The 13,348-nt window shown below is 47.2% G+C and overlaps 1 protein-coding gene across 1 annotated transcript; it reads right to left on the reverse strand.

Annotated features, from left to right (window-relative positions):
• Positions 1-3,043: 3,043 nt before the first annotated feature.
• Positions 3,044-10,849, reverse strand: LOC122544699 (40S ribosomal protein S27). The gene is made up of 4 exons (XM_043683982.1): positions 10,746-10,849; positions 6,417-6,525; positions 5,717-5,827; positions 3,044-3,328 (listed from the first exon to the last, which is right to left on the reverse strand). The coding sequence occupies exons 1-4, from the start codon at positions 10,749-10,751 to the stop codon at positions 3,300-3,302; spliced, it is 255 nt and encodes an 84-aa protein (XP_043539917.1). The 5' UTR covers positions 10,752-10,849; the 3' UTR covers positions 3,044-3,299.
• Between the last annotated feature and the right edge of the window lie 2,499 nt (positions 10,850-13,348).

Consider the following 13,348-nt stretch of genomic DNA (forward strand, 5'->3'; position numbering starts at 1 on the left):
GAAACAGACCCTTCAGTCCAACCCGTCCATGCTGACCCAGATATCCCAACCCAATGTAGTCCCACCTGCCAGCACCAGGCCCATATCCCTCCAAACCCTTCCTATTCATATACCCATTCAAATGCCTCTTAAATGTTGCAATTGTACCAGCCTCTACCACATCCTCTGGCAGCTCATTCCATATACGTACCACCCTCTGTGTGAAAAAGTTGCCCCTTAGGTCTTTTTTATATCTTTCCCCTCTCACTCTAAACCTATGCCCCTCTAGTTGTGGACTCCCTGACCCCAGGGAAAAGACTTTGCCTATTTACCCTATCCATGCCCCTCAATTTTGTAAACCTCTATAAGATCACCCCTCAGCCTCCAATGCTCCAGGGAAAAACAGCCCCAGCCTGTTCAATCCCTCCCTGTAGCTCAAATCCTCCAACCCTGGCAACATCCTTGTAAATCTTTTCTGAACCCTTTTAATTTCCACAACATCTTTCCGATAGGAAGAGACTAGAATTGCTGAAACCAACATGGTCATTTTAAAAGATGAGAGACTTGATAAACAATCCAAGTCTTTTTCAATTTATCATTTCAGTTGCATCACACTATAAACTTTTGCTATAAATTGTGTCTTACAATCTTATACTCCGCAACCACCTGATGAAGGAGCAGCACTCCATTAAAACAGGGATCAGGACACTTTGTAGGATCTCTCATCGTTAAAAGGGAGTTGTTCACAATTAGCACAAATTGTATTAACCTGAAACATTAACTCCATTTCTAGTCTGGAAGGTCAGCTGGACATTTTCAGCACTATTATTCATCCTCATTTTAAAATCCCACTCCCTACTGCCTCACTCCTAGCTCTGTGACCCACTAACTTTTCTGGCATATCTCCCCTCCCCTGCTGATTCCCCAAGCTCCACCATTGGCTGTTGTGCCTTCAATACCTGGGGCCTCAAACACCTTCCATAAACCTCTGGTTTCTCTCTCTCTCTCACTAGCTCCGCCCCAGCCAAGACACTAACATTCTCATTACAGGTGCACATGCCCATTTGACCAATTATCAGCACGATGACACAGAGGGTTTGATGTCGAAGTCTATGCTACCTCAGCTGATCTATGTCAATTGTACCCCTGGACAAAATCCTATTGGACAACACTCCCGAGGTGCCAAGGAGGTTTTAAATATATTGAAGGCTTTACATAAATGCAGGCCGCAACTGCATCAAGCGTACACCACAGCCAGGAAATTGGGTACTGAATTGATTGTAACAAGGACACCTCTTAGAATACAAGTTCCTTGGTTGAGACTGTTAACCTGTTCCAATCAAGGAGCCCTGGCTGACATATAAACAGGGAGTGCCTTTCCCCCTCCAACTCTATTTTGATTTGATCCCTGCCCTCCCCTTCACTGTTTGATCACACAGCACTGCCCTTTGATGTGAAGGGCACTGCTGGTCACTGGTTACTCGGGTGTTTTCCTATCTTCCTAGTGGTGGGAATTGAATAAAGATTCGTGCACCTTGTGTCTCAGTGTCTCACACCTGCACACACCATGGGTGCTGGGGAAAATTAAGCACTACCGCAGTTAGGCGGTAGTGTGGGGGTTAATATAAAGAGAAAAAAAAAGAAAAAAGGAAAAAAAAGATAAACAGGGAGTGCCTTTCCCCCTCCAACTCTGATTTGATCCCTGCCCTCCCCTTCACTGTTTGATCACCCAGCATTGCCCTTTGGTGTGAAGGGCACGGCTTGTCACTGGCCACTCGGGTGTTTCCTTTCTTCCTGGTGGTGGATATTTGAATAAAGATTCGTACACTGCCTCTCACACACATGGGTGCTGGGGAAAAAATAAGCACTACTGCAGTTAGGCAGTAGTGTGAGGGGGGGAAAAAAAGAAAAGAAAAAAATAAAAAGGAGTGCCAGAGGCTCTGTTCACTCTGAGAACTGGGTCAGAGTCAACTGCTCTCCACGTGTAAATAAAGGGTGACCTGGTGACAGGATACCGGCCTGAGTATTTCAGGTACCACTACCAGGTTTAGTGCAGCATTACAAGTCAGCAGGTCTGGCAGTACCTCAGGAAAGAAATCTGACATGTTACTTGACGTCAAGTAACGCTTCCTCAGAGGTAGGTCACTTGACCAGAGAAGTCAACTGATTCCTCTCCACAGATGCTGCCAGACCTGCTGAGCTTTTCCAGCAATTTGTTTTTGATTTACAGCATCCGCAGTTCTTTTAGTTTTTAAATTACAGATCAGCTGCCTGATTCCCTGTTAAAGACACCAGCGTTCTCCCCACAGTATCCCAAGGAGTAAGCATACATTATGTTGATGCCTTCCATTCCCTCAGGTGTAGCTCTCTGGCTTGTTTTTGCTTCCATCACAGGAGTTCTCATTCCAGGTGCACGTTCCCATTTGGCCAATTAACAGCACAATGAGACACAGCATTTGATGTCAAGGTCTGTGCTCGAGCAGGCTAGAATTTACGACTACTCCAGCTGCTGTTAGCACCTGAGCACGTGAAAGCTGCTTAACATTACCTGGGAACTTTGTTAAGACAAAAGTGCACACATGGTTTACGACCTACAGCACAGGAACAGGTGTCAGTTTCATCATTCATCTGAAAGACAACAGGCACCTCCCAACAGGACAGTAGCCCTTCAGAACAGGCACCAGGGAGTGACAGTCACAATCCCATGCTGGTGTTGATAACAGTGAGATTCAAAAACCAGAGCAGGAAAGTCAATGCTGCTATTGGAACACCAGCTGACATTCAGGTTGAGGATGTTCATTTGCACATGAACACTTGACAGAGGTAGGGTTGGGAGAGCACGGACAGAACGTCTGAAGGCGGGTCACTGAATTTGAAACGTCAGCTCTGCCTTCTCTCCGCAGATGCCCGGGTTTCTCCAGCAATTCTGTTTTTGTTACATAGCCTTCCCACTCCGGCATCAAAAGAAGTCATAGGCGCTCCTACAATCGACCGTACAAACTCACCGTGGAGAACGAGACGTCGTAAACAAGCCATTTTTTAAAAAAATACAAAACTACCTAAAGATGTTACAACATTTTATTTGACAATTCTTAACAAATAACCCAATACCACCAGAAGGTCCAAAAAGGTTGACATAAATCAGATGGGTAAGGCTATGGGACAGCGATGACAGCCTTCCCCCTCCCCCCCCACCTCCAGCTACATTTCTTTCCTCCTACCAATCAGATCTCAGGGAAGTGAATCAGTATCCCTTAGCCAGCATCCTGATGCTCAGCGGTGCAGGTAGTCTCACCCTTCCAGAGATGCCAACTTTCATTTTAGTGCTGCTTTCTTCTGAAGGAACAGCCTGCAGAAGGGAGCGAGAGAGAAAACACAAAACTGTAAGACGGACAAGCTGCCTTAGAGAACAGTCAGCTTTGACAAAGGGTCAGCTGACTCGAAACGTCAGCTCTTCTCTCCTTACAGATGCTGCCAGACCTGCTGAGATTTTCCAGCATTTTCTCTTTTGGAGTCAGGTTGCACAGGGTGGTGTTTACACTTCACATACAGCATCTGGGTCTGCTTTGGTCTGGCTCGGCACTCTCACTCCACATCAGCATCCTGCTACCAGACCTGATCAAAGATCAGGAGAAAGTGAGGAATGAAGAGCTTATATGCTTGAAACGTCGACTCTCCTGCTCCTCAGATGCTGCCTGTCTGGCTGTGCTTTTCCAGAGCCACGTTTTTTTTTTTTTGAGTCTGATTCAACATTGGCACAGCCCACTCTCACTATCATTCTTCCTTCTGTATTTATCCAGATTCCCTTTTATTCTAACACTTGCCTCAATTACTCCCTCTGAAAGCATTCACCCCACTCTCTGGGTGAATCTCCATTGGTGATTCTTGGTGGTGGGAAAGAAATAACTGGAGGCGGTGGTGTGGCGATGAGAATTCCTGGGCTTCATAAACATTGGGAGGGAGCACAATAGGCCAGACATTAAAGTGAACCTGTATATGGGGCTGGGCATCAGCTGTGTACCTCTCTCAGCACCCATCTTTCACAAGGGAGTGTAAGCTTTGGAGAGAGCGCGAGCGTGCAGGGAAAGATTGACGAGTACAGTTCCAAGGCTGAGAACCCCAGTGATGAGGACAGACCGGACAAGCATGTCATGTTCTCCTTCGAGAACAGAGGTTTGAGATGGGATGTGCCACAGAAATGTTAAAATAGCAAGGGGTTTGGACAAAGGGAGAAACTGCCCAAGGTTATAGATGAAAGGAACCCAGGCAAACACAAGAAAAGCATTTGATGCAGTGGTGGGGGGGGTCGAGAGTGCGCTGCATGAGCACATGGTAGAGGCAGAATTAATTGCGGCATTCAAAAAGAAAATTGAACAATTATCGAGCCAGAGATGTACAGCACAGAAACAGACCCTTTGGTCTAACCTGTCCATGCTGATCAGATATCCAAAATTAATCTAGTCCCATTTGACCCATATCCCTCTAAACTGTTCCTATTCATGTACCCATCCTGATGCTTTTTAAATGTTGTAACTGTACCAGCCTCCACCATGTCCTCTGGCAGCTCATTCCATTCACACACCACCCTCTGCGTGAAAATATTGCCCCTTTAGTTCCCTTTTAAATCTTTGCCCTCTCAGCATAAACCTATGCCCTCTAGTTGTGGACCCCCTTACCCTGGGGTAAAAGGCCTTGATTCTTCACCCTATCCATGCCCCTCATGATTTTATAAACCTCGCTACGGTCACCCCTCAACCCCTGACATTCCAGGGAAAATAACACTAGCCTATTCAGCCTCTCCCATAATGCAAACCCTCCAACATCCTTGTAAATCTTCTCTAAAGCCTTTCAGGTTTCACCAACATCTTTCTGATAGCAGGAAAACCACAATTGAGTGCAGTTCTCCAAGAGTAACCATTCTGAAGAGAAGAATCTTAAGGATACAGGGAAAGGGTGGGAAGACTGGGACTGGGACACAGAGTCACAAGTGTAATGTAACTGTTCCAATGATTCGATGATCTGTAGGCCTCATGTTTTGACTCCTCCACACTTTTCAACTCAGCATCGAGGCTCCAGTGCAACTCAGCATTTATATCGTTTTAGATAATTATATGGTTTTAATTTAGACGTCTAGTCACCCCCACAAAGACCACCCGCTTGAGCTGTTCCAAAGCACGGTTACCAAAAGCTTGCCCCAACTTTATCTCAAGCCAAATAACTTCAGATCCCTTCTGGTGAAGGTGAAAATTAAATTTTTCAAATAGGCTACACTTTCTGGATTACTCTCCACACTTACACGCCTTAAAGTTGCTATTTCTCTGAACTTACTATTTTAGCATTTTAGTCATTTCCAGACAGTAATGGGAATTCAATTTAATTGGCAGTTAAAAATCAGTCCCAATGCAGCATAGCATCAATCATCCAAATTGATCCAATCATTTCTTTCTTATCACTATTGTTACATCTCCTTCGCCATCCCACGTTCTTCCAGCCCGTTTCCTTCTTAATTCAAAATTTTCCAGTGAAGGCAGTTCATTGGCAGGAATTATATGCTTCCCCAACATTTCCAGCAACCAACCGTCCACTGAGAGAAAGATAACAGCTTTGGGAATAACACTGGGTGAGGGAATGGGTGCCATTTCTGTCCCTTGCCCATTCCCAGGTCCTGTTCAATCACTTTACAGCAGGATGAGCACTGGAGGAGATAATGACAGACGCCAGACCAGCCAGCACTCACCTTCTGTTAGCCTGGCCTTTCCACCAGTGGGCTGGCAAAGTACAGTGGAGCATCCGACACATAGCACGACAGTCTGCGCGTGGCTGAACACTGTAGTGATTTTATAGCAACCTAAGAAATAACAATCGGGAACAAACTATTCAAAACAGAGCAAACTAGTATTTAACAAAGATCTACGTCAAAGAATAAAATTTACAGACGCATAATGAAAATATTAGGTGCGGAAAGGAATAGTCCCCCCATTACTTACAGGAACAAACCCAGGACAGCTCCAGCACGGGATCTGATATGGAGAAAAGCTCCCCTCTATGCTGGGACAATCAAACACCCCCAGGGCAGCCACAGTTCGAGCGGCAACACGACAGACATTTTGAATGTTTGCCACATTCTTGAGCTGATCAGAGATGAGTAACATTGATTTGAGACTGTTGCCTGAATGCAGACCGAACGGGACCAGCCCCGTGCCAATGTTCCCAGTAAGCTGCACAGCCACAGAGGTTCCACATGTACTGACTGATGTGTCAATACATGGACCTCTGTGAGCAGACACCAGTGCCATGCAGATTCCAGCAGCAGGAAAAGGAGACCACAGGGAACACTGGTGTTCCATTTGGCTAGTGATGAAACACAGAGGAGCCAGTAACATGCCTTACAGGGTCTACAGCCACCCCAACAGGAGGGTGCGGGAGGGAATACGCACCAGGACATTTGACATCCATGAAGTAAGAGTTGGGGCTTTGCACCAAACGTTTCTTCTTGTGTTTCCTCTTCTCCTCCTCGGGAGAGGGATGTAGCAGATCTTTCGCCAACTGCAGATAAAACAAATGAGTGAGAGATTACAGACCTTCAGTCCCACACCCATCCCATACAACCAGCAGAGACCTTTAGATAACAGTAGTAGTACTTGCAAACCAAACAAAAAAAAAACACCAGGGTGAGAATTCATCTCGATTGCTACCCCCACTCCCGCACCAGCACACTCACAGTGAACAGGCTGGCCAACTGCTCACTGCTCCACCTGCCTGCACCTCTAACGGCAGAAGTGGACATCTACTTGGAGTAACAGTATCTTTACCACAGCAAAAAGCTTCAAATGCCTGTCCTTTCTTGGGCAATTAACCACTCTGTGGGGCAGAGAGGTTTGAGCAACACAGGCTCAGCTTCAGAGGTGGAGGAAAGGATGCAAGCAGGTCACCCTCATCTCACAGCAAGAGGAAGAATGTGGATCTCTGCCATTTTAAACTTAAATTATCCATTTGCCAGGCTTGTGGTAGATCACTTTCTGCACGGTCAGTGCCCCACCCCACCCCACCCCCAATACCAGGCCATTAATTGGGCATAGTGACAATTACTTTTAGAGAGGAGAGCAGCTGTTTGCCAGAATTCAAAGGGTACCTTTTGAACATCATGGCCCAGACTGAGCCATCCATCCCGCAACACAGCAGAAGCAAGGCTTTTGAATAATTCTGAGCAGATAGAACTGCATTATCACATTTTTATGGGCTAGGAACATCCCAAATGATTTCATTATGACTGTACTAGTTCTGAATTGTGCAGTCACAGGCTGTGACTGAACAATGTCAGTACTGTAAAACTGGACAATGCAAATCCATGTGGCCAACCTACTGACAATGAACACTCTCACTGGCAAACCCCTTGAGGGGACAAGTCGTGGTAGTGCCATTTGGCCATTAATCCAGAGGCCTCAGTCTAATGATCTGAAGACAAGCTCAAATCCCACCCATGTGGAAAGCTGTGGAATTCAAATTTAACAAGTAAAACCTGGAATCTGAATCTGTACAACAGATCAGGCAGCATTCGAGCAGCAGGAGAATCGATGTTTCGGACATAAGCCCTTCATCATTCCTGATGAAGGGCCTATACCCGAAACGTCGATTCTCCTGCTCCTCGAATGCTGCCTGACCTGCTGTGCTTTTCCAGCACCGCACTCTCGACTCTGATCTCTAGCATCTGCAGTCCTCACTTTCTCCCTGGAATCTAAATCTGTCATGGTGACTATGACAGCCATCAACCGTCATAAAGGCTTGCCGTTAATGGAAGGAAACCTGCTGCTCCTTTGCAGTTGGACCCTACAGGTGACTCCAGACTCGTGTGATGACTCCAGACTCCTCTGAAGTGGCTGAACTAGTTTAAGCAGCAATTAGGGACAGGCAATAGATTACTGATTTACCAGTGAAAATGTTTTTTTTTTTAAAAATGCACACAGGACAGTAAGTGGATAACAAAACACCCTCGGTTTGCTAAATTCCTTGTGTGTGGGGCAGAGGGCAAAGATGGATTGCCCACAGTTTACAAATGCCTTGGGCAATAGGGCAGAAAGCTTTTACAAAACACTCCACTTTTTGTGCAAAACCTTCCTACGTGGGGCAGGAGATTTATGTAATGCCCCAGTTTGCACGAGGGGCAGGAAACTAAGTAGACCCCATATAGCAAATCCCAGAGGCAAGTGGGCTGAGGTTGTGAATAAAGGCCCCAATGCACAAAACCCACAGGCATGTGGGGACAGGCGACTTACAAATACCCCAGAGCCCGTGAAAGATAAAGTGCCACAGCTCGCAAAGCCCTTATGCAAAATGCCTCAATGGGTGGGTTGGAAAAAAAAAGTAAGAGGACAGGTAAACTCTCATGCAAATGGTGTTGATGTTAAAATTAAAGCTGCAACTTGGAAGGAGAAGAATTCAATTTAGATGGGCCACCCATGGGAAATGCATGGTTACAGTGATTGGGTGGGGGAGGAGAGGGGGAGAACGGGTGGGGGAGGGATGCCCTTCAATGGATTGGCATGGAATTATTGGTGAAAATGTAGTATGGGTGTTTTATCCACCTTTAAGCTTCTTCAGCACCTTTGGCCACTTTAGTCACCTCGGCCCCTGACTATCATGAAAATCTGCTGTGTTATTGGTGTCTTCCATTTGGTAAAGCAAAATCACATGTCCATCAAACTGAGTTGCATTGATGTGCCCTGGGAAACCTGTTAGAGGGGGTTTTCAGTTACGAATGTCTGACTTCGGAATGCTTGTACAAATGAATGCGATCTCATACAAGGTGTAGTTGACATAGGAATGACCTGTTTTATGTAGTCCGACATTGTGTTCTGACTTGAGTACAAATCGAATTATGAACAGACTCCTGAATGGCACCTATTTGCAACCCAGGGGACTGCCTGTGTGCAGTAATACCAATGCCTGGAATAAGAAACTAATCCTAGGCCATTGAGGACAGGTCAGGGTGGGAAGGCACCTGGTCTGTTTAGACTGGTTGTGTTAAACAAGTCCAAGCCCATGAATTCCAGTTCACGTTTAAGCTATGACTTTGGAAAAAATGATTTACATTGCACATCTGCAATATTTACTGAAGTCGTCATAGACTTGACTAATGTGATTTCTAATAAATACATGCTTTATGCGTTTTGACCTGTTTTAACTATGTACTGAAATAGCACTGGTTTGCAGACCGTGCTTTGGGGGTCTCTGAAAATCAGTGTTAAACAACTGAAAATGGTGTTAGTTAAAAGCTATGTATTTGAGTCAGAGGTGAGAGTTTGTCTTTGCTTTTCTCTCCGTAGTCCAGTATTTCAGTTGTGAAACAAGGACCAGCACAGCAGCAAGTATCACAGCAATCTGCAACTGCTGACAAACACGGGCATGAGCCAGAATCCCCTCGTAATGTTCAACGTTCAAGGTAAGGATATCTTGCTGTAGTTGTGGGTCAGTGTTGTGTTATGAATTTAGTTTTGTTTTTGCTTCAAATAAGCAACCCACTTTGTATCATTCTCTTGCTTTTTCTCTTGAACTGCATGATGTTCCTTTTCAAGTAGCCTTCAAATATAATTGAACCACATTGGCTGAATGCTTAAATCTATTGTGGTACAAATTGAACAGAATTGTCTACGGGAATAACTTTTGGCCAAAGGCATTTTGTAATTTGTTCACAGCACATGGGTGTTGCTGGCTGGAGTACCAGTTATTGCACTTGAGAAGATGATGGTGACCCATCACTTTGGATTACAGAAGTCTGTGTGATACATAAAGTATGTGTTCCCAGTGAGAGTTTACTTTAGGAGTTCCAGGATTTTCGCCCTTAGCTTGAAAACACAGGTGCTTATGTTTGCCTGTATGGGTTGTTGTTGTCTTTTGTAGGAAATTCCTGAAGAAGGGCTAATGCCCGAAACGTCGATTCTCCTGTTCCCTGGATGCTGCCTGACCTGCTGCGCTTCTCCAGCAACACATTTTCAGCTCTGATCTCCAGCATCTGCAGACCTCACTTTCTCCTCATGGAATTATTGGGCCGAATGGGTGTCCTGCGATGCTACTGGTTGTTTGCACAGCCTCCGGGCACTCCAGCCAGGGCAAACAACCCCTGTGCCCGAAAACACCCTCCCCGTCCCCAAGTGCAACCTATGGAACCCCCTTCAGGACGCCAGAAGGTGCCCTTGCAGCAGAGTCCCTTTAAATCCGGGTTTGATTGACAGGCGGCGGCCCGGTCCTTTCAACCCCGCGCGCCGTTGTCCCTAGTGACGGCTTGATTGACAGGCGGCGACCCTGGCGACCGCCCCCAGCAACCCCAAACCTCCGCGCGACAACTCCTGGCCCGCGCCGCGTTGTGACGTGATGGGGACGGTGAGTTGGTCTGGGTTTGATGGACAGGCAGCAACCCCACCCCCCCCCCATCGCCGCGCGACAACTCCGGCCTCGCGCGGCCGTTGCCCCCAGCGACGGACATGGGGGGGAGAGGCGGGAGACGCGCAGGTCCTCGCCCTCGCGCTCCCGAGGCAACGGCGGCCGCGCGCGCGGCTGTTCGCACGAGAAGAAGGACCCGCCGCCATCTTTGCCGAGAAGAGTGAGCGATTCTATTCCCGATTTTAAAAAAAAAGGCATTTAAGGGGAAAAAAAAAGACTTTTCTCCCACATCGATTAGCTTCCCCCCCCCCCTTCCTATCGTTTATTTCTATCCCAAAACCTTCCGGCCCGCTCGAAGCAGCTACTGGCTTCCCTCCCCCGACACTCACAGGCATGTTGAGCGTGGAAGCGCCGGCGTGGAAAAGGAAGGAGGTTGGCCCGGGGACCCGGATATAACGGGGCTGCCACCCCTCGGGGACGGCGCAGGGGCCGGAAGCGCGCCTGCGTCATGGCTTGAAGGGCGACACGCCCCTCCCTCCCTCGGTCCTGGCCGCCATCTTGGTGAGGTCAATCACACTTCCGCCTGTGTGCCTGTGCTTTGAGGCAGAGTTGGAAAATCACCAGGTCACAGTCCAACAGGTTCATTGGGAAGCACTAGCTTTCATAGTGCTGCTCCCTCATCAGATAACCCAAGATACAGAATTTATAGCAAAAGATCACAGTGTCATGCAATTAAAATTATACATTGAACAAACCTAGATTGATTAGATTAGATTCCCTACAGTGTGGAAGCAGGCCCTTCGACCCATCCGGTCCGCCAAAGAGTAACCCGTCCAGACCCATTTTCCCCTCTGACTAATGGGCGGCACGGTTAGCACTGCTGCCTCACAGCGCCGGAGACCCGGGTTCAATTCCCACCACAGGCGACCGACTGACTTGTGTGGATTTGCACATTCTCCCCGTGTCTGCGTGGGTTTCCTCCGGGTGCTCCCCCACCCAGTCCAAAAAATGCGCAGGTCAGGTGAATTGGCCGTGCCAAATCGCCCGCAGTGTTAGACGTAGGGGAATGGGTCTGGGTGGGTTGCGCTTCGGCGGGTCGGTGTGGACTTGTTGGGCCGAAGGGCCTGTTTCCCACACTGTAAGTAATCTAATGCACCTAACACTATGGGCGATTTAGCAGGGGCAATTCACCTGGCCCGCACATTTTTGGAGCACCCGGAGGAAACCCACGCAGACACGAGGAGAATGTGCAAACACCACACAGACAGTCGCCCAAGGCTGGAATCGAACCTGGTACCCTGGTACTGTGAGGCAGCACAGCCTCACACAAGTCTTTCGTCTTTTAGAATGGGTTGCAGGTTTCGGTTCATTAATCCTAGAACTTCTTTTAAGTCACCTCCCCGAGATAACTTAAGGTTTTATTTTTTAAAAAGGTGACATCTCAGCTCAGACAAATGTATTAAAGGTGTGAGGTTAGATCCAGACTGGTTCTACTTCCAAACTAGGAATTTCTCCAATGTTATATGGACTGACTGCCTGCAGGTTGTATGCTTTTTGAACAAAAATACAATGTATCTGCAAATACAATCCTGCAAATGCAAATTCAGCATTTAGACTTGTGTGTGTACGCGTGTGAGGGAGAAAGAGAGTGTCGGTGTGTGTGTGTGAGTGTGCATGAGAGACTGTGTGTTTCTGCGCGCATGAGTGTGATTAGAGTAAGTCTGTGAGAGGGTGTGAGTGTGGCGGGTGTATGTGAGTGTGTCTGAGAGAGAGAGTGTGTGTGAGAGAGGGTCTGCATGAGTGTGTGAGTATGTAAGAGTGTCTGTGTGAGAGAGAGACAGAGAGTGTATCATGTAATGGGGTCACCTGTAGTGTGACATGAACCCAAGGTCACAGTTGAGGCCATCCTCTTGGGTATCGAACTTGGCTATCAGCCTTTGCTCAGCAGCTCAGCCAGTTGTTGCATATCCCGAAGTCCACCTTGGAGGATGGTCACCTGAAGATTCAAGGCCATTCTAAAAAGATGAAAGACTTAACAGCAATCTAGGTTTGTTCAATGTATCATTTTAATTGCCAGACACTGTGATCTTTTGCTATAAAGTTTCAGACTTATGATCCTGCCCCACTAGTTACTTCATGAAGGAGCAGTGCTCTGAAAGCTAATACTCCCAAATAAACCTGTTGGACTCTAACCTGGTGTTGTGTGATTGTTAACCTTGTCCACCCCAGGCCAAGACTGGCACTTCCACATCATGGCTACCATTGACACCACCTCCTTTTAGAAAGTCAGACAGCATAGACATTCACTTCTGGTTTGAAAAAAAATGGAGTGGAAGCTTTACCCTGTATCTAACCCCATGCTGTCCCTGTCCTGGTATTGTTTGATGGGGGACAGTGTAGAGGGAGCTTTACTCCATATCTAACCCTGTGCTGTCCCTGTCCTGGGAGTGTTTGATGGGGGGACAGTTTAGAGGGAGCTTTGCTCTGTATCTAACCCCGTGCTGTCCCTGTCCTGGTAGTGTTTGATGGGGGGACAGTGTAGAGGGATCTTTACTCTGTATCTGACCCCATGCTGTCCCTGTCCTGGGAGTGTTTGATGGAGGGGACAGTGTGGAGGGAGCTTTACTCTATATCTAACCCCGTGCTGTCCCTCTCCTGGGAGTATTTGATGGGGTGGACAGTGTAGAGGGAGCTTTACTCTGTATCTAACCCCGTGCTGTCCCTGTCCTGGGAGTTTTTGATTGAGGGAGGAACAGTGTAGAGGGAGCTTTACCCTGTATCTAACTCCATATTGTCTCTGTCCTGGGAGTGTTTGATGGCAGGGATAGTGTAGAGGGAGCTTTACTGTATGTTTAAGAGAGTAGGCAGATCTTTCCTTTCATTAAAAAGAGATGAAGGAGCTTTATAGAGTCATACAGCATGGAACAGACCCTTCTGTCCAGCTTTCCTAAACTGAACTGATTCTATTTGCCAGCATTTGGCCCATATCCCT

Source organism: Chiloscyllium plagiosum, chromosome 51 (genome assembly GCF_004010195.1).
Source record: "Chiloscyllium plagiosum isolate BGI_BamShark_2017 chromosome 51, ASM401019v2, whole genome shotgun sequence".
NCBI lineage: Eukaryota > Metazoa > Chordata > Chondrichthyes > Orectolobiformes > Hemiscylliidae > Chiloscyllium > Chiloscyllium plagiosum.